The sequence below is a fragment of the Ranitomeya imitator genome, chromosome 4 (assembly GCF_032444005.1).
Source record: "Ranitomeya imitator isolate aRanImi1 chromosome 4, aRanImi1.pri, whole genome shotgun sequence".
NCBI lineage: Eukaryota > Metazoa > Chordata > Amphibia > Anura > Dendrobatidae > Ranitomeya > Ranitomeya imitator.
The window spans coordinates 492261294-492283318 of record NC_091285.1 but is presented as its reverse complement, the minus strand read 5'-3'; the positions used below and the strand labels follow the sequence as shown (position 1 = coordinate 492283318).

Sequence of the window (22025 nt, the reverse complement as noted above, 5' to 3'; positions counted from 1 at the left end):
TACACAAGTATATACGGTATTTGGATATCTTTTATCATTTCCCATTCTACCACTTAAATTCATAGGCAAGTAGTATGTTCGGAAACCCTTTGCATCAATAACATCTACCACTAGTCTGGAAAGGCTTTCTACTCTATATTGGAGTGTCTGTGGGAACGGATGCCAATTCATCCATAAGACATTTGTGAGGTCAGATACTGATGTTGGATGGGAGGGCCTGGCACCCAATCTCTGTTCTAGGTCACCCTAAGGCTAAGTGCATACGTTGCAGAATTGCAGCGGAAATTTCCGTGGCAATTCCGCAACTCCTGCTGCAGGTATATCACATGCTGAATTTGCATGCGTTTTCCCGCTCAACACTAGCGTTTTGCAAGCATAATTAACTTGCAGAATGCTAGCGTTTTCCAAGAGATCTGTAGCATCGCTTTGAAAACGGATTGACAGGTTGGTCACACTTGTCAAGCATAGTGTTTGACAAGTGTGACCAACTTTTTACTATTGATGCTGCCTATGCAGCATCAATAGTAAAAAGATCTAATGTTAAAAATAATTAAAAAAAATAGTTATTCTCACTTTCTGACGTCACCCGATCTACTCAGCAGTGCATGCGGCGGCTGGGATGCTGTGTGCGAAGGACCTGAGATGACGTCACGGTCACGTGATAGCGATGTCATCGTAGGTCCTTCGCACACAGCATCCCAGCTGCCGCGTGCACCGCTGAGAGGCAGGAAGACTCCGGGGGTCATCAGAAGGTGAGTATATCACGATTTTTTATTTTAATTTTTTTTTTACAATTATATGGTGCCCAGTCCGTGGAGGAAAGTCTCCTCTCCTCCACCCTGGGTACCATCCGCACATGATCCGCTTACTTCCCGCATGGTGGGCATAGCCCTATGCGGGAAGTAAGTGGATCAATGCATTCCTATGTGTGTGGAATCCCCGCGATTCCGCAAATTAATGAACATGCTGCATTTTTTTTCCGGAATGCGTTTCCGCTCAGGAAAAAAACGCAGCATATGCATACAAAATGCGGAATGCATTCTATTAATAGGATGCTTAATGTGAGCGGTTTTTTTTTTGCTGTTTTATCGCGAAAAAAATGCAAAAAACCCGGAACGTGTGCACACAGCCTAAAAGTGTTATAGGGAGTTCAAACTCGCCCAACCATCACCCATCCACGCCTTTATGGACCTTGCTTTGTGCACCGCGACAGTCATGGGAAACAGAAAAGTCTTCTCCAAAGTTGAAGTAAATAATTATCCATATTATTTTGGTATGCTGAAACATTAATTTCCCTTCACCAGAACTAAGTGCCTAGGACAACCCCTGAAAAACAACCCTGAAGCATTATCCCACATCCACTACACTTTACAACTGAGACAATGCTGCCAAGCAGGCAACTTTCTCCTGGCATTCACCAAATCCTGACTCTTCCTTCAGACTATGAAGCGCTTTTCATCACTCCACTAAACACAATTCCACTGCTCCAAAGTTCCGTGGCTTTTTACACCACTTCATCCAACACTTGGCATTGTGCTTGGTGACATAAGGCTGACATGAAGCCACTAGTACCTGGAAACCCACGCCATGAAGCTCATGGTGCACAGATCTTGTAATGTTAATGACAGCCGAGGTTTGGACTCTGCAGTTATATAGTCAGCAGATTGATGGAGACTTATCCACCATACGCTTCAGGCCACTTTATGTAACTTCACATGGTCTCCACTTCATGGATGAATTGCTGTAGTTCCCAAATACTTATTATTTTCAATAACATCACAGGTGATGGGGGAATATTTAGAGGGACGACATTTCCTGAACTGACTCGCTAGAATGGTGACATCCTGAGCTTTTTCAATTGAGCCATTCATGAATGTTTGTAAACGCAGCCTGCATGGTACAGGGCTGGATGTTATACATCTGTGGCAAGAGGACTGCATGAAAAACATGAATTCAGCTATTAAGATGTGTCCCAATAAAAGGTAGATGCTAATATCGCAAGTCCCTTAACAGCTTTGGCAAATTAAAACATTGTAGAAATTATAAGCGGTAATTCTAGCATACCAAGCATATTATAAGGAGGTAGGAAGGTGCATAAAGCAAAATCATGAACACGATGAATCTGACCTGGCGAGGTCAGCTTACACCAACACTTAACCCCTTCATGACCCAGCCTATTTTGACCTTAAAGACCTTGCCGTTTTTTGCAATTTGACCGGTGTCCCTTTATGAGGTAATAACTCAGGAACGCTTCAACGGATCCTAGCGGTTCTGAGATTGTTTTTTCGTGACATATTGGGCTTCATGTTAGTGGTAAATTTAGGTCAATAAATTATGCGTTTATTTGTGATAAAAACGGAAATTTGGCGAAAATTTTGAAAATTTCGCAATTTTCACAATTTGAATTTTTATTCTGTTAAACCAGAGAGTTGTGTGACACAAAATAGTTAAGAAATAACATTTCCCACATGTATACTTTACATCAGCACAATTTTGGAAACAAAATTTTTTTTTTCCTAGGAAGTTATAAGGGTTAAAATTTGACCAGCGATTTATGATTTTTACAACGAAATTTACAAAACCATTTTTTTTAGGGACCACCTCACATTTGAAGTCAGTTTACGGCATCTATATGGCTGAAAATACCCAAAAGTGACACCATTCTAAAAACTGCACCCCTCAAGGTGCACAAAACCACATTCAAGAAGTTTATTAACCCTTCAGGTGCTTCACAGCAGCAGAAGCAACATGGAAGGAAAAAATGAACATTTAACTTTTTAGTCACAAAAATTATATTTAGCAACAATTTTTTTGATTTCACAATGGTAAAAGGAGAAACTGAACCACGAAAGTTGTTGTCCAATTTGTCCTGAGTACGCTGATACCTCATATGTAGGGGTAAACCACTGTTTGGGCGCACGGCAGGGCTTGGAAGGGAAGGAGCGCCATTTGACTTTTTGAATGAAAAATTGGCTCCAATCTTTAGCGGACACCATGTCACGTTTGGAGAGCCCCCGTGTGCCTAAAAATTGGAGCTCCCCCACAAGTGACCCCATTTTGGAAACTAGACACCCCAAGGAACTTATCTAGATGCATAGTGAGCACTTTGAACCCCCAGGTGCTTCACAAATTGATCCGTAAAAATGAAAAAGTACTTTTTTTTCACAAAAAAATTATTTTAGCCTCATTTTTTTCATTTTCACATGGGCAACAGGATAAAATAGATCATAAAATTTGTTGGGCAATTTCTCCTGAGTACACTGATACCTCACATGTGAGGGTAAACCACTGTTTGGGCACATGGTAAGGCTCGCCATTTGACTTTTTGAATGAAAAATTAGCTCCAATTGTTAGCGGACACCATGTCGCGTTTGGAGAGCCCCTGTGTGCCTAAACATTGGAGCTCCCCCACAAGTGACCCCATTTTGGAATCTAGACCCCCCAAGGAACTTATCTAGATGCATATTGAGCACTTTAAACCCCCGGTTGCTTCACAGAAGTTTATAACGCAGAGCCATGAAAATAAAAAATAACTTTTCTTTCCTCAAAAATAATTTTTTAGCCTGGAATTTCCTATTTTGCCAAGGGTATTAGGAGAAATTGGACCCCAAATGTTGTTGTCCAGTTTGTCCTGAGTACGCTGATACCCCATGTGGGGGTAAACCACTGTTTGGGCGCACGGCAGGGCTCGGAAGGGAAGGCACGCCATTTGGCTTTTTAAATGGAAAATTATCTCCAATCATAAGCGGACACCATGTCACGTTTGGAGAGCCCTTGTGTGCCTAAACATTGGAGATCCCCCACAAATGACCCCATTTTGGAAACTAGACCCCCAAAGGAACTAATCTAGATGTGTGGTGAGGACTTTGAACCCCCAAGTGCTTCACAGAAGTTTATAACGCAGAGCCATGAAAATAAAATAAAAAATTATTTTCTCAAAAATGATCTTTTAGCCTGCAATTTTTTATTTTCCCAAGGGTAAGAGGAGAAATTTGACCCCAAAAGTTGTCCAGTTTCTCCTGAGTACGTTGATACCCCATATGTGGGGGTAAACTACTGTTTGGGCACGTGCCGGGGCTCGGAAGTGAAGTAGTGACGTTTTGAAATGCAGACTTTGATGGAATGCTCTGCGGGCGTCATGTTGCGTTTGCAGAGCCCTTGATGTGGCTAAACAGTAGAAACCCCCCACAAGTGACCCCATTTTGGAAACTAGACCCCGAAAGGAACTTATCTAGATGTGTGGGGAGCACTTTGAACCCCCAAGTGCTTCACAAAAGTTTATAACGCAGAGCCGTGAAAATAATAAATATGTTTTCTTTCCTCAAAAATAATTATTTAGCCCAGAATTTTTTAATTTTCCCAAGGGTAACAGGAGAAATTTGACCGCAATATTTGTTGTCCAGTTTCTCCTGAGTACGGTGATACCCCATATGTGGGGGTAAACTACTGTTTGGGCACATGCCGGGGCTCGGAAGTGAAGTAGTGACGTTTTGAAATGCAGACTTTGATGGAATGGTCTGCGGGTGTCACGTTGCGTTTGCAGAGCCCCTGGTGTGCCTAAACAGTAGAAACCCCCCACAAGTGACCCCATTTTAGAAACTAGACCCAAGGAACTTATCTAGATATGTGGTGAGCACTTTGAACCCCCAAGTGCTTCACAGACGTTTACAACGCAGAGCCGTGAAAATAAAAAAATCATTTTTCTTTCCTCAAAAATGATGTTTTAGCAAGCATTTTTTTATTTTCACAAGGGTAACAGGAGAAATTGGACCCCAGTAATTGCTGCGCAGTTTGTCCTGAGTATGCTGGTACCCCATATGTGGGGGTAAACCCCTGTTTGGGCACACGTCGGGGCTCGGAAGTGATGGAGCACCATTTGACTTTTTGAATACAAGATTGGCTGGAATCAATGGTGGCGCCATGTTGCGTTTGGAGACCCCTGATGTGCCTAAACAGTGGAAACCCCTCAATTCTAACTCCAACACTAACCCCCCCACACCCCTAACCCTAATCCCAACTGTAGCCATAACCCTAATCACAACCCTAACCGCAACACACCCCTAACCACAACCCTAACCCCAACACACCCCTAACACTAACCACAACCCTAATTCCAACACTAACCCTAAGGCTATGTGCCCACGTTGCGGATTCGTGTGAGATTTTTCAGCATCATTTTTGAAAAATCCGCGGGTAAAAGGCACTGCGTTTTACCTGCGGATTTACCGTGGATTTCCAGTGAGTCCTATTGAGGAACAGGTGTAAAACGCCGCGGAATCCGCACAAAGAATTGACATGCTGCGGAAAATACAACGCAGCGTTTCCACGTGGTATTTTCCGCACCATGGGCACAGCGGATTTGGTTTTCCATAGGTATACTTGGTACTGTAAACCTGATGGAACACTGCTGCGGATCCGCAGCCAAATCCGCACCGTGTGCACATGGCCTAATTCTAAAGGTATGTGCACACGCTGCGGAAAACGCTGCGGATCCGCAGCAGTTTCCCATGAGTTTACAGTTCAATGTAAACCTATGGGAAACAAAAATCGCTGTACACATGCTGCAGAAAAACTGCACGGAAACGCAGCGGTTTACATTCCGCAGCATGTCGCTTCTTTCTGCGGATTCCACAGCGGTTTTACAACTGCTCCAATAGAAAATCGCAGTTGTAAAACTGCAGTGAAATGCGCAGAAAAACCGCGGGAAATCTGCCATAAATCCGCAGTGGTTTAGCACTGTGGATTTATCAAATCCGCAGCGGAAAAATCCGCAGAGGAACAGAATACGTGTGCACATACCGAAACCCTACCCCTAACCCTAACTCTTACCCCAACCTTAGTGGAAGAAAAAAAAAAAAAACTTTATTTTATTATTGTCCCTATCTATGGGGGTGACAAAGGGGGGGGGGGGGGGGAGTCATTCAGTATTTTTTTTTCATTTTGATCACTGCGATTCGGCGGGCGCACTGCGCCCGCCATTTTGGAAGATGGCGGCGCCCAGGAAAGAAGACGGACGGACCACGGGAGGCTCGGTAAGTATGATGGGGTGGGGGGGAGCACGGGGGGGTGGATCGGAGCATGGGGGGGGTAAATCGGAGCACGGGGGGGTGGATCGGAGCACGGGGGGGTGGATCGGACTGCAGGGGGTGTGGATCGGACTGCAGGGGGGGTGGATCGGACTGCAGGGGGGGTGGTTGGAGCACGGGGGGGTGATTGGAGCACGGGGGTGAGCGCACAAGAGCACGGGGGGGAGCGGACAGGAGGGGAGCGGAGCAGTGTAAAGGACAGATCGGAGGGCTGGGGGGGGGGGCGATCGGTGGGGTGGGGGCACATCAATGTTTCCAGCCATGGCCGATGATATTGCAGCATCGGGCATGGCTGGATTGTAATATTTCACCAGTTATAATAGGTGAAATATTACAAATCGCTCTGATTGGCAGTTTCACTTTCAACAGCCAATCAGAGCGATCGTAGCCACGGGGGGGGGGGGTGGTGAAGCCACCCCCCCTGGGCTAAACTACCACTCCCCCTGTCCCTGCAGATCGGGTGAAATGGGAGTTAACCCTTTCACCGGATCTGCAGGGATGCGATCATTCTGTGACACAGCATATGCGTCACAGGTCGGATTGGCACCGACTTTCATGACGCATACGCTGTGTCACAGGTCGGGAAGGGGTTAAAGAGTCAGTGGTAGTTTCACAGTGCCTGATGAAAAGAATAGTTTGTTGATAGTGATTAGCGAACGTGCTCGGATAAGGTGTTATCTGAGTGTCTTCAGTATGCTCAAAAAATATGTACAAGTCCCGGAGGCTACATGTCTCGTGGCTGTTAGACAGCCTGAACACAAGCAGGGATTGCCCAACAAACGGGAAATCCCTGAATATATGACAGCTGTCTAACAGCCGCGAGACATGCAGTCGCGGGAACACCAACATATTATTCGAGCAGCTGAAGTCACTCGGATAATACCCGAGCATGCTCAGATAACGCCTGAACCTAGCACATTCGCTTATCACTATCGTTAACCATGTGAGAAAAAGGCAACACTACATAAAAAGATTGAGACAAAAAATATTATTAAAATTTGTGTTTATATGGGCTAGATAAGCTCCTTTATAAAGCATATAGCAGGATGAGATGGAGAAAAGGAACAGATGACAAACGCATACATAATGTCTTCTCATTTGTCAGGGAGGCGGCATGGAAACCAACTGTTCATATTGTCCTAACAAACAATACAGAAAGACATATGCATCAAAATAATACAACAATAGCAGCTACTCCTTCTGTACAACACTTCTATGTTCAGGAAAGCACGGAACAGCTGGCAGTGTGCTCGGCAGGTATGACTCCGAGGGCTCTTTATTAGCCCTGGGGCACTCCATAACATCAGTTGTGTAACGCAAGCTTTGAATGGTGACAGCAAGAATCTATTAGTTCTGAGTCTGAGTCATGTTATTCTAAAGACACCTGGAACATAAGAAAAAACAGGGCTCCACACTCATGTACACAGCTACAGATGCAGGCCATGCTGCCAGAGGGGACAAACCGGCACTATTCCTCACCTCCTGCCGGCTTTGCTATGCAGGTAATGTCAGCTATAGTAAAGGTACTGTCACACTAGACGATATCGCTAGCGATCAGTGACGTTGCAGCGTCCTCGCTAGCGATATCGTCCAGTGTGACAGGCAGCAGCGATCAGGCCCCTGCTGGGAGATCGCTGGTCGGGGAAGAAAGTCCAGAACTTTATTTCGTCGCTGGACTCCCCGTAGACATCGCTGAATCGGCGTGTGTGACACCGATTCAGCGATGTCTTCACTGGTAACCAGGGTAAACATCGGGTAACTAAGCGCAGGGCCGCGCTTAGTAACCCGATGTTTACCCTGGTTACCAGTGTAAAAAAACAAACAGTACATACTTACATTCAGCTGTCTGTCCCTTGCCGTCTGGTTCCTGCACTGACTGCTGGCCGTAAAGTGAAAGCAGAGCACAGCCACAGCGGTGAGTCACCGCTGTGTGACTCACCGCTGTGCTGTGCTTTCACTTTCACTTTACGGCCAGCAGTCAGTGCAGGAACCAGACGGCAAGGGACAGACCGCTGAATGTAAGTATGTACTGTTTGTTTTTTTTACACTGGTAACCAGGGTAAACATCGGGTTACTAAGTGCGGCCCTGCACTTAGTTACCCGATGTTTACCCTGGTTACCGGGGACCTCGGGATCGTTGGTCGCTGGAGAGCGGTCTGTGTGACAGCTCTCCAGCGACGCTGCAGCGATCCGGATCGTTGTCGGTATCGCTGCAGCGTCGCTAAGTGTGACGGTACCTTTAGTCTATCCTGGTCTGCAGAGGTGGACACATCCTTATTTACTGGTGGTTATTCCAAAGTTGCTGAGAGTGGTGTTTGGTGAAGCTTTTCCTTTTGCCTGGGTATCTTTATTTTCTTGTGTGTTTTTCCCTGTGAGTGCTGTGCAACTGTGATTCTATTTTGCCCGGTTTTGACAGATTAGTGCTACTCAGGAGCATAGTGTAGAACGAGACCCAGGCGTCCCCACCATCAGGGTTAACCCTTGGGACAGGGATAACTAGACACCACTAGCCTGTGGAACAGTATAGGAGCCCATTTGCTATTCCACAGTCATAGAACGACATTCACAAGACAACTGATTGTTCACTGATCCACTGAATTGTCAGATACTAGAATACATCTATAAAAGTACCACGCATGGGCGTAGATGACATGGAAAGAGTCGATATGTTAAGCTGGCCTTATGGGAACTTCTCACACTGAGAAGCCATGACCAATCTGATGAATCCATAATTATCTGTTACACATAAGATTCTATCACCTTACAATAGTCAGCAGGTTTCCAAATTTTTGTCCATTCTTTCTGAAACACTAGCTAGAAAAGCTTCCAAGTCAAAAACCTGACTAAAATCAATGATGTGTAAACAGAGACTTATTGATTATTTGCGAGTTTTAATTACAGTTACAATGGCAGATAAATACAGAGCTTAACTAATTGACTTGAACTTTTTTAGATTCAGTCATTTTGTAAAAGAGAAGAGTGTTGTTGAATTTGACCAGCACTGCCCGATCTAGAAATCACACACAAAATCACTTTATGGAGCGATTATAGTGCTGTTAGATTAATTACATCATCACAGACCTAAACGACAGCATTGTAAGAATGTGTCTCGTGGTTTCTGGAAAGGCAACGATTGCTGGAAATTATTGTTATATATTATATTTCAATAAGAGAATGAAAAGATACTATCTACTTAGAAGATAACAACATCTAAAATAATCTATTACAAAATAGAACTCATGGACCCATCACATGCTAAATAACATGCTGAGACAGGGCCAGATTCACCTACAGCAACGTGTTACATTAGCCAAACTAGATTTGTGATTGCATCCCAATGACGCTCACACTGAAGAACACCTCGTCTCTGCTGGCACTTGTCTGGATGAGTCCAGGAGTCTGGTGTTCCTTGGCAATCCAATCCATGACCTTGAGTACCCATGCAATATCAAGACATCAACAGATGACATATTGCGCCTTTTCTAAATTAAGTAAAAGAAAAGGATATATTTACATAATAGGACTTATTGGATTAACCTCTTAAGACCTTTGGCGTGTTTATACATCAAAGGTCATGTCCCTGCACTTCATGCGGACTCCGGTGCTGAGCCCGCATGTTTTCCGTCTGACATGTGCCCCTTTTTTTTTTCAAATATATATATAAAAAAATAAATTAAAGTTTAAACCACCCCCATTCAAAATAAAACAATAATAAAAAATCAAATACACATTTGGTATCACCGCGTTCAGAAAGACCCAATCTATCAAAATCTAAAAAGAGTTAATCTGATCAGTAAACGGCGTAACAAGAAAAAAGAAAGTCAGAATTATGTTATTTTGGTCGCCGCAACACTTCAATAAAATGCAGTAATAGGCAATCAAAATATCGCATCTACCCCAAAATGGTCTCAATAAAAACATCAGCTTGACGACCAAAAAAAAAAAAAAATCAGCCCTCACCCAGCCCCAGATCTCGAAAAATGGCTCGTAATGACCTGGAGAATCATAATGGCAGGTCAGTTTTAGCATTCAGTGAACATGGTACAAAGAAAAAAAAATAAAAAACAAATGTGGAATTGCACTTCGTTATGCAATTTTTCTGTACTTTGAATTTTTTTCCCGTAAAACTAATGGTGTAGCTCAAAAGTACAACTCGCCCCACAGAAAATAAGTCCACACATGGCCATATTGACTGAAAAATAAAAAAAAGTTATAGCTCTGGGAAGGGGGAAAAAAAAACGCAAAAACGGAAACTCCCACGGTCATTAAGGGGTTAATGTGATTTATAAGCCTGGGTGGGCAGACTAGTTATACACAAACATAGCACATCATTGAGATTACACAGTGCAACAAATGCACTTTCTCCAGAAATGTCACAGATGTCAAAACAAAGATCAGATGCAGTATGTGAGATTTCACTGTCCATTCACTAGAAAAGATAGCGATAATGGTAATAAGTTTAACAGCCTAAATCCAATCAGTGTAATAAATGGGCAACAGAAACCATCACTGCCATCTAGATCTGCTACAGCATTATATAATAACCCATCTGGGAGATACTAAATATATGTTAAGTCTACGTGTATGGAAACATATTCAGTATTTGGAGCAGAAAAAAGTGCCGCAAATACAAATGTGTTAGCAATATAAACAAAACGCTTTTTTGAGTGATTGACAGTTTTTTAAAGGGCTGTGTGTGGAGTCGTTAAGCCAAAATACCGACATCTCAATTTCCCTGACTCCAACCCCACAGCACTGGTCACTACTGAGCACGTGCATAAAGTGCAGCACAGATTCATCTCAGCTCCGACCCCCACAGCACTGGTCACTACTGAGCACGTGCATAAAGTGCAGCACAGATTCATCTCAGCTCCGACCCCCACAGCACTGGTCACTACTGAGCAAGTACATAAAGTGCAGCACAGATTCATCTCAGCTCCGACCCCACAGCACTGGTCACTACTGAGCACGTGCATAAAGTGCAGCACAGATTCATCTCCGCTAAAAGCAGAGATCCTTAGATCAGGAACAGAAAAGACATTTATAGAACGTTTCATAACTTCCCCAAATTCTTATGGAAACATTTACAGCACATCCTGCATTGTACTACTGAACCCAATGTATTATATCTTTTAGGAATCTGAGTCTGTCCATTTTATACCGACTCCACAAAAATGGACACCGACTGCAACAGCTGTTTTTTCCATGCATTTTCCCATTCATTAGTATGTGTGAAATCCGCTGCAAAACGCTGAAAGAATAGACATGCTGAAGATTTAAATCTGCAATGAAAAAATAAGCAAAGTATGCATAAGACCTCAGGAATCTCATGGACTTTGCTGATGCTAGGAAATCCTTCAGGTTGTGACAAAACTGGCATCAAAAACATGCAAAAAAATGTGTCAAAAATGCATCAAAATTACGGTACTTGTATTTTTTGCTGCCAACACATCAGTGTTGGTGGCAGATTTTTTTTGCTGCAAACAATGAACATGTGCACATACTAAGACTTTAGCATAAAATCTATTCCAATGTACATGTGATAACGTTTGGTACATTTCTAGGCCCATATCGTGTTTCTATAATACCGCAAGTATAAAGCAGATAGCACACAGGATCTCCTGGCTTCCTAAACATTCACAGTGCAGGGATTTAATCAGGATTAAGATATTATAACAGCGATCTGAACCAGAAGTCCTGCTAGGTCATTAGATGAAATAAAACATTAACTCAAGTCATTAATGCCAAGCATACTATATTTAAGACGACAACTGCAGATACCATTTTACAAGATCTTTAGACAAATGTTATCCAGAAGTAAAAATAAAATGTATTTGAGCTTAAATTTCATTGATCCTACAAGATTGTAAGCAATGGAGGATCGGACAGCCATGGCCACAAATACCACTGTCTACATGAAATGGTAAAAGAGACGATACTCACTGTAGAATATCCAAAATCTACATAGTGTTCCATCTTCCAAAAGTTATCTCTCCAGATTTCTAGGACTGCTCCTAAATCATTTATGTGAGGTCAATATCCTTGAAGATAGACTTATTGAAGGCCAGACATGCTCCATCCTTTGGACGGCTGACGACACTGGATCATCTGCCTCACGGAGGTTACATTAAAGAGGCATGGAAATCACAAATGTAGACTTGTGACATGCCATTCCAGGGCTGTGAATTCACGCATTGTATAGATTGCCTGAAATACACACTACTTTCTATTTGAAGTCTAAAAGGGCTAACTGTTTTGCTGAAAGCAATAAAAATCTGTGGTCTTGTGATAATCAAAATGCTTGATCTGGAGATCTATCCAAACGAATGTTTATTGTGACGGTCCATGATGTGCAACTCCCTGAACCTCCCTGCATGGCCGTCATTGGCCAAACTTATTTTCCTAATAATTATGGACACGACCATATAAACGTGGTCCTATATCCATGTAGAATAATCTTATTAGCGTCGGGGTCTTTCTGCAAGTGTGAAGGACAAAGATACAGATTGTGGTGAGACATTCATTGTATGGTCTATCTGCTAATTAAGCCCATTCCTAGCACCCGCGCTGCCGACAACTACTCTACGATGGTATCGTATGCAAGAGGTGAGTGTTTCCCTGATTATGCTTCATAACAAAACTAAGATCTGAGGCAGAGGCTATCATTTACCATATCGCCTAGACCAATCGGGTCTAATACCAGAGCTTTCCTTGGTGTTTGGCTGGAAGGGCTAAAAAGTCTAAGTGCAGCTTTCAATGTAAGTCTATAAATTTGGAATAAGTTTTCCAGTTATGGTTAGTAAAGCTAATTTGTTCCAGATATTAGAAGTTATGAAACTTTCTATGGAGCTGGACGGCAACTTTGGCTGCAACACAGGTCAACCTGCCAAGGATTGCACTGTGCCGCTGTTACGTCGCAGCATAATGAAGGTGTAAGGGGTTTCATGGTGAGCGTACTGCAACCGCAACAAGCAAGTCGTACAAAGTGGGAGTCAGTTGAATCCTTTGTGACTTGCATGTGTGAAAACGTCATCCCATTCATCTGCAATATTGTAGTGGCACAGAGCAATGTTTGGCTGTACGTCCCCAGTAATAGCCATAGCCGTTGTCTAACCACAGGCTTTGGATGATCTCTACAGTGCAGTCCAGTGATTAGTTTTCTGCAAATTACTCAATTAAAATATTTAAAATATTAGGGTAAAAATATGATCATTGAAGTGCACATCTGTACATAGAAGGGCTCAAATGTAAAATGATGATCTCAAAGATTTTGACTACACTTATGAAATTTGCATTAAATTATTTTGAAACCTTCAATACATTCTGACATTTTCCAGGTGATGTATAAAATAGATTTGATCATGCGAAAGTTCATTGAAATGGAATAACTCATACAACTAGAATAGGGTTAAAGCTATAAAAATAATCAAAAAACAAGAGTAGGACTTGGCTCGGTGCCAGCTTTCTGACGCAGGTGCGCTCTCTGGTTATACCGCTGATATCACATCGACAGCACTGCAGCCAATCATTGAGCTTAGCCCAAACTACATGTTTGTTTATAACCAACTTAGCAAGTGGCATAAAGCTTTCTGAAAACAGAAAACCCCTTTAACTCATTTGTTCAGACTGGCCTACCGCCTCAATGTATTAACCTAACGATCCCTGTGTGGCCTATTTAAAAAAAACAAAAAAAAAAAACAATCAGGCTCCTCGCATCATGTTCTCATTCACTTTATGCAGTTAGTAGCCCTCTGTGTCTGCACTGCTACATACTTAGGCAGGTAACTGGTTCATGCAGCTTTACATGAACACCCGAGCCTTACACTATGGCCGGTCCGAATAACTAAAGCAATTGTTATCATCCACCTCTCGTGTCTCCCCTTTTCCCCATAGTTTGTAAGCTTGCGAGCAGGGCCCTCACTCCTCCTGGTATCTGTTTTGAACTGTATTTCTGTTATGCTGTAATGTCTATTGTCTGTACAAGTCCCCTCTATAATTTGTAAAGCGCTGCGGAATATGTTGGCGCTATATAAATAAAAATTATTATTATTATTATTATTATTATAAGACCAATATATACACTGGCTGAGATTGTTATACATGCCATCAATGGCACAAATAAATTGTGCCCTCTTCTCTTCAAAAAAAAAATATGCACATCTTCATGGCTTTCTTGGGACATGTAACTGGTTACTCAACAAGGATGATCATGAAAAGCAGATATGTCTGAGAGAATGCCAAGGGTGTATAAAGCTGTCCAAATAAAAGGGGGTACATTTTTCATTTAAAGGGAACCTGTCATCCCCCACAGGCGTTTTTAAGTAAAAGAGCCACCTTCAGCAGCACTAAGGCCGCATTCTGTGAAGGTGGCTCTTATGTTTAGTATCCCTAGGAACACTGAACTAATGAGCTTTATAAATTTCTCGCCATACCTCTATTGAGTCTGTGAGGTATGTTTTCTCCCCCGGACTCAACCGCCTCACAGCCGTCCATCATCCCCCTGTGTCCTCCAAGGTGCCGCTTCCTCTCTTTGTCGTGCGTGACGCCACCGACGCCTTCGTGTAACGTAGGCCCCAGATCCCACCCCACAGTGTGTTATGATGTATTCACACTGCGGGGCTGGGAATATGGCATCTGCGCAGTGGAGCGGGTCACCCGGTCGAAGTCAAACATATAAAAAAAAACGTACACAGTTTTTCCTGCCAATATTCTGATTTGTTTTCTGCAAAATAATCTGTTGCAAATAATGCAACGTGCGCACACAGCCATATAGAGATCTTGTCAGATAATCACTGATAATAAAAGGTCTCCAAGAGTAATACTTTATTATTGCATGAGTGCTTCCTTATTCTTAATGACAGTCTACTTAAAAACTAACTTAAAAACTAACCGGCGTTCTAATTTTTATTTCATAAAAGTAAGTAGTACTTGAAAATAGGGAAATTTGTAATATATCTTAATTGGAGAAACCTACTTCTTTCTTCTCCAGGACTGATCATTAATTTCCAAAATGATCAATTCCTGGGTAAAATCTCTACTCCGTGAAGACAGAATCTTATCCGCAGCAACTGCTTTGACATTCCATGGAAACCATTAAGAAGCTAGCGTCTTCTGGCTCAGAACAGGACAGGCGTTCAACGTTTTAATGATGTCAGACTAAAATAAGATCGTACGTTTATATTAACTGTAGACAATTTGATTCTTGGGGATATAAATGGGTCACAAATTAAGTAGGGGCAGCCCTGGCCTACAAGTTCAAGAGATAGCTTGAAAGTTGTTTACTCAGATTTCAATTCAGGCTTCTGTTCAGAGCTAAATACGCCAATATTCAATTAGACATAATTAGAATCATCAACATGTAACATAACTTTATTTGAAAGTTTGACTGAGATCATGAACTGTGGAGGGGGAAAAACAGCTGAAAATAGAGAGCAACACAAGGAGAGAATTCATAAAAATAAAACATCACAAAATAAAAATGTTAAGTAAGTAGAAGCGTTACAGGGGTTTCTGCTACCCGGAAAAACCCTTCTGAATTCCTGTTTCCCCCAAGTAAAATAAGAACACCTAAACTCAGCGATGTCAGCACTGGCTCTCCAGGAGCATGCGATCCCTGCCAATCAGCGCTGGCATTAGCACAGTGGCTCAGTGGTTAGCACTGTTTTGCAGCGTTGGGGTCTTGGATTCAAATCCCACCAAGGACAACATCTGCAAAGAGTGTGTTCTGCCCGTGTTTGCGTGGGTTTCCTCCGGGTTCTCCGGTTTCTTCCCACACTCCAAAGACATACTGATAGGGAGTAAGTTCGATTGTGAGCCCCAATGGGTACAGTGATAATATATGTAAAGATCTGCAGAATATGATTACATTATATAAGCAATACGGATGTAATGGTCATCCAGAGGAAGAGAAAGCTGCAGCTGCTCTAACTTCCTACAGATGTCTTGTTTTGTACAAAGGTGGGGAGAAGCCAGCGCTAATTGGCAGCAGTGATCGCATAACAATGTCACACAATCCCCGGTAGAGCCAGTGCTGACTGTCGGAACAGCACCGGCATCAGAGGGGAGTATAGGTGTTCTTATTTTACGGGGGGGGGGGAGGGGGAAGGACGAGTCAGAAGGGGTTGTCCAAGTAGTGGACAATCCTATTTAATAACAAAGTTGTAAATGGTCAGTATTAGATGCGTCTATCAAGGTTTATAGTTTTTGCATTCAGTCGAGTATGTGTATTACAAATCATGACTTGGTCAAATAAAAAAAAATGAATGGGGAAGAGCGAGTTGCCAAATGCATGGGCTACTTAACATTATTAACAACCGGTAGACATACAATTCTTTATGTTGCCTCCGGATGAACATTATTTTAAAAAACAATATCTACCAGAAGTACACGGTATACTGTAGATCCGGAGCCCCCATCCTTTCCTACATTATAAGCCACATTCAGCTCTCAGAGGTGGTCAGAAGTTACATCCAGAGCCCCGTTATTGGTGACACCCATGGGTTTTCCCCGCTATAATGGCTCCCGGAGTACCTCGTTTCCAGGATGACAGCTAAAGCTTCCACACAGAAATGACGCAGAGAAAAAAATAAACATTCAAATAAACACAAACAGCCAAATTCATCAAGATGGTTTGTTCACGCCGGTCTTGATGAAAAGATGTGCCAGATTCAAATGCTCCCGATTCATGAAGAGGTGCACACCTCTTAATGAATCAGGACCGCCAACGAGTGGCATACACCTCTGAGTGTGCCTCGCCACAAATCCTACTGCAGTCCCTGCTGGAGTATGATTTTTGGCATAGCGAGTGCACTCCTCTGCTCCTCATTAATTTGCTGAGTAGTGATCGCTACTCGAACATCCAGCTTCCAGCACTGACCACTTTATCGAAACTGGGCAAAAATGGATTGAGAATACAAAAAGTCAAATAATTTTAGCGCTGCCTACAGTTGCGCCAACGTTATGCAATATTTCAAAGCTTTTTATGCCAGAATACTGGTGAAAAAGGTCTGATGAATCGGGTGCAGAGGCAGATAAAACCAAAAAAAATTATCCAAGTAGAATTGTGTGGAGAGTATGCTCATGTTTGCCTAAATTGCTACCGCAGCTGTGCCTCACCCAAGATGTCCTGCTGCTATCATGGAGAGTCACCACCTGCCGGGAATAGAGGCCTTGGGGCATTGAGGCTGCACAGTGTGTAGTCAATGAAACATACTTTTCGGGAAGACCCCCTCAAGGCTACATAGCTATTCTGTACATGATTAGAACATACTGGCCTCCGCATTATAGAGTATCTTCCTCCGAATACTCCTTTCATGAGGGGCTTTTATGAAATGCAATATTACACAGAGAAAGCCTGGGGTCAAAAAGGCCACACACTGTTTACTCGCTGGTTGTCCGCTATGCACAACTCCAGTGTGAGCCAACAATATGCCTTCAGATGCAGCGTGCCGGGGCCATTTCTAGAAGACTACACAGGCCATCGTGTTTACTCTTCAGATGGGTGGTCAATGCTGGGACCCAAAGAGGCATGCAACTATACTCAATTAGGAAGCTCTTGGCAGTGTGCTTGGACTCTACACAACCTCTCAAGGAAAAGAGTAATTGATTTAATGATTGATTTTAATTGTAATCAAATATGAAATACTTCACAAATATACTTTATTGTGACTGGATCAGGCATCAAGAAAACCACAAAGCTTAGGCCTCATTCAGGTGTCCATTTTTCACCTCCGTGTACTAGCCATGGCTTTCCACGGATAGAACACCCATTATAGTCTACGTGGCTGTGCACATATCCGTGTTTATTTGTGGACTGACTGGTCTGGAAAAAAGAAAACAAAGACTTCTGCTTTTTATCCAAGTCACAGATAAAAATCATCTATACAAGTCTATACCAAACTTCCAGCAATGCAGAGATGATCCCATAGGACTTCATGTTTATTCAGTCATGGGTTTATTTATTTTATTTTACTGGCTTAAATAGCGCCATCATATTCCACAGCGCTTTACAGACATCATCACTGTCCACATTGGGGTGCACAATCTACATTCTCTATCAGTATGTGTTTGGAGTGTGGGAGGAAACCGGAGAACCTGGAGGAAAAACAAACTCCTCGCAGAGGTTTTCTTGGTGGGATTTGAACCTAGGACCCCAACACTGCAAGGCTGCAGTGCTAACCACTGAGCCACCGTGCTGCCCATATTTAAAACCAATTATCAAAATATACAGGAGACAACGAACTGGCCTACATGCTACTGCAGGTTATATCTTATTCATGGCCGCCAACAACAAATACCGGTAATTAAAAGAAAAATTGCCTTAATGAAAGAATTGTATTTTTAAATGAAAAAAGAATGATGGCTATCGGTGACATGAAATGACACTCCAGTGGGGATCCAAAATATACAAGTATCAGAATTATGCAACATTTAAAGTAATAATTATTCACAGAAACCTCATCTAGACAAAAGCATAGCACATTTCTGACAATAATAACAATTTCTGAGAAATTATAGTAATATCAAAACCAAAGTAATATCCTAATGATGTTAGGCCATGATGTTACCGAAAGAATAAAAAAAAAAAAAAAGGAAAGGGGTTCCAGCATCTGCCTTGTATAATAGGGTTAAAAAAAATGACTTAATAGTAGCATTAAAATAAAAAAAACATTATAAGGTAAATGGTTAAAAAAAAAGAGGGGGTTGAAGAGAATAGAGGACATCTGTCAATGCATTTCAAGCAGAAAGCTTAGTCCTGCGTAGCCAGGACTAAAAGCTTTCAGCTCGAAAACGCGTTGACAAGTCTTCTATTCTCCCCCAAGCCCCTATTCTTCAATCCCCCCACTCTTTTTTAACCATTTATATTCTTTTTTTTTTAATGCTGCTATTAAAAGTCACATTTCCTTTTTTCTCTGTTGCTCAGCTGCCGGGCTGGTGTCCGTGCACCGCACATCGTGATGGAGGCTACATTCCCACAGTTGGCAAGCTGAATAATCCTTTCTCCAGTACACCGGAAATACAGCCAAACAGAGAGACAATCTTACACCCAAAGACAACAGCCCCCAACCACCACAGCAGCACATGAAGCCACAACTGTTGCCCTGGCCGGGATTCAGAGCCGTTCTGCTCCTCTTCTCAATGACGTCACCTCTCTGCAGACCGTTCAGGTCACGCTGCGCTCTGCGTGACTCAGAAGTGGCTTTGACAATGTAAGTCTATGGAGCATCAGAATGAGGACCATAGGTTTTAAGAGACTTCCGGCTCACACAGAGTATAGACGGAGCCAGATAGTCACAAGTGCGGTGATGTCCCTGAGAAGAGGAGCAGAACAGAGCTGGATCCTGGAGAGGACTGCGGTAGGCGAGTATATTACACTGCACTACACTACATTACTCATATACTGAAAAAATATAGATGGGATTGCTTCTTTAATTTTGCATACAGGAAAAATCACTGGTGTCTGAGTTAGAAGTAAAACTGCAGGGTGTAAATTCTGGAAAGTAATGATGTAGGCAATTTTGACCATTCACAATTAAAAAGCATTCAGTCAAGCCGACACTTCTATTCTAGTCTACGCGGTCTCGTGGAATAAATATCTAGTATCAGTGTATGTAGTACATGTGAAAAGTGAAAGTTTGTATTCTAGGCAATCTGTCTGCTTTCAAATATTGAAAACTACAGAAACCTACTTCGTCATGAAAAAAATAAAAATGATCTGGTGTAAAACAGTAAGTAGAGGATAAGTTAGAGAGAAAGCAGGGAAGATGCGGTTGCAAAATCTCAGTATGTAGTGAGGGAAAAAAATAGGTGGAAGAAGGCATCTCATAGGTTCCACACCAAAACATAGCCCCTCACTCAGCAAGGTAGGGTAGGAAAAAATGAAAAAAGTACACTTTCAGGAACCAGTAGAGTGAATGAAAAAAAAAATATATGGGGTTAGAAATATTTGTATATTTGTAAGGGAAGCCTACATCTAAAGCCACCAAGAGAGAAATTAATCTTTTTCTAGAAAAAAAAAACCCTGTGAGGTTTAATGACAAGATTTATACTTTTTAATTTATAACAAAATTGACATACTCAATAGATAGGTACAACTGATAACGCGCCTTTATATCAGCACTTCTCAACTCTAGTGATCAAGTCCCCCTCCCCCCCAACAAGTCGTTATTAGGGGACATCTTATGGCGAGGAACTGGGGCCATACACTGGAAAATAATTACATCCACTGTGCGATCCGCAATGTTAACCCCTTCATGACCCAGCCTATTTTGACCTTAATGACCTGGCCGTTTTTTGCAATTTTGACCAGTGTCCCTTTATGAGGTAATAACTCGGGAACGCTTTTGTGATAAAAACAGAAATTTGGCGAAAATTTTGAAAATTTCGCAATTTTCACATTTTGAATTTTTATTCTGTTAAACCAGAGAGCTATGTGACACAAAATAGTTAATAAATAACATTTCCCACATGTCTACTTTACATCAGCACAATTTGGGAAACAACATTTTTTTTTGCTAGGAAGTTATAAGGGTTAAAATTTGACCAGCGATTTCTCATTTTTACAACGAAATTTACAAAACCATTTTTTTTAGGGACCACCTCACATTTGAAGTCAGTTTGAGGGGTCTACAGGTCCTTCTCAAAAAATTAGCATATAGTGTTAAATTTCATTATTTACCATAATGTAATGATTACAATTAAACTTTCATATATTATAGATTCATTATCCACCAACTGAAATTTGTCAGGTCTTTTATTGTTTTAATACTGATGATTTTGGCATACAACTCCTGATAACCCAAAAAACCTGTCTCAATAAATTAGCATATTTCACCCATCCAATCAAATAAAAGTGTTTTTTAATAACAAACAAAAAAACCAACAAATAATAATGTTCAGTTATGCACTCAATACTTGGTCGGGAATCCTTTGGCAGAAATGACTGCTTCAATGCGGCGTGGCATGGAGGCAATCAGCCTGTGACACTGCTGAGATGTTATGGAGGCCCAGGATGCTTCAATAGCGGCCTTACGCTCATCCAGAGTGTTGGGTCTTGCGTCTCTCAACTTTCTCTTCACAATATCCCACAGATTCTCTATGGGGTTCAGGTCAGGAGAGTTGGCAGGCCAATTGAGCACAGTAATACCATGGTCAGTAAACCATTTACCAGTGGTTTTGGCACTGTGAGCAGGTGCCAGGTCGTGCTGAAAAATGAAATCTTCATCTCCATAAAGCATTTCAGCCGATGGAAGCATGAAGTGCTCCAAAATCTCCTGATAGCTAGCTGCATTGACCCTGCCCTTGATGAAACACAGTGTACCAACACCAGCAGCTGACATGGCACCCCACACCATCACTGACTGTGGGTACTTGACACTGGACTTCAGGCATTTTGGCATTTCCTTCTCCCCAGTCTTCCTCCAGACTCTGGCACCTTGATTTCCGAATGACATGCAAAATTTGCTTTCATCAGAAAAAAGTACTTGGGACCACTTAGCAACAGTCCAGTGCTGCTTCTCTGTAGCCCATTTCGGCACCTGTAGCCCATTTCCTGCACACGCCTGTGCACGGTGGCTCTGGATGTTTCCACACCAGACTCAGTCCACTGCTTCCTCAGGTTCCCCAAGGTCTGGAATCGGTCCTTCTCCACAATCTTCCTCAGGGTCCGGTCTCCTCTTCTCGTTGTACAGCGTTTTCTGCCACATTGTTTCCTTCCAACAGACTTACCATTGAGGTGCCTTGATACAGCACTCTGGGAACAGCCTATTTGTTGAGAAATTTCTTTCTGGGTCTTACCCTCTTGCTTGAGGGTGTCAATGATGGCCTTCTTGACATCTGTCAGGTCGCTAGTCTTACCCATGATGGGGGTTTTGAGTAATGAACCAGGCAGGGAGTTTATAAAAGCCTCAGGTATCTTTTGCATGTGTTTAGAGTTAATTA

The 22025-nt window shown here is 42.4% G+C and overlaps 1 protein-coding gene and 1 long non-coding RNA gene across 6 annotated transcripts in view; one reads left to right on the top strand and one right to left on the bottom strand.

Annotated features, from left to right (window-relative positions):
* MYO5A (myosin VA) overlaps positions 1-22025 on the bottom strand; it is a 256332-nt gene that overhangs the window by 186666 nt on the left and 47641 nt on the right. For 2 of the 5 annotated variants that reach the window (XM_069765978.1, XM_069765979.1), the window contains exon 1: positions 12030-12149. The exons of 1 other annotated variant lie outside the window; for it this stretch is intronic. In XM_069765978.1, coding sequence (XP_069622079.1) covers positions 12030-12062 — 33 coding nt within the window. In that variant the 5' untranslated portion in view covers positions 12063-12149. Of the gene's footprint in view, positions 1-12029; positions 12151-22025 lie in introns of those variants that run through there. 2 more of the 5 variants (XM_069765976.1, XM_069765980.1) reach the window with 2 other exon arrangements.
* LOC138676551 (uncharacterized) overlaps positions 12547-22025 on the top strand; it is a 65997-nt gene continuing 56518 nt past the window's right edge. The window contains exon 1 of the long non-coding RNA XR_011320791.1: positions 12547-12692. This is a non-coding gene — a long non-coding RNA (uncharacterized lncRNA). The remainder of the gene's footprint in view (positions 12693-22025) is intronic.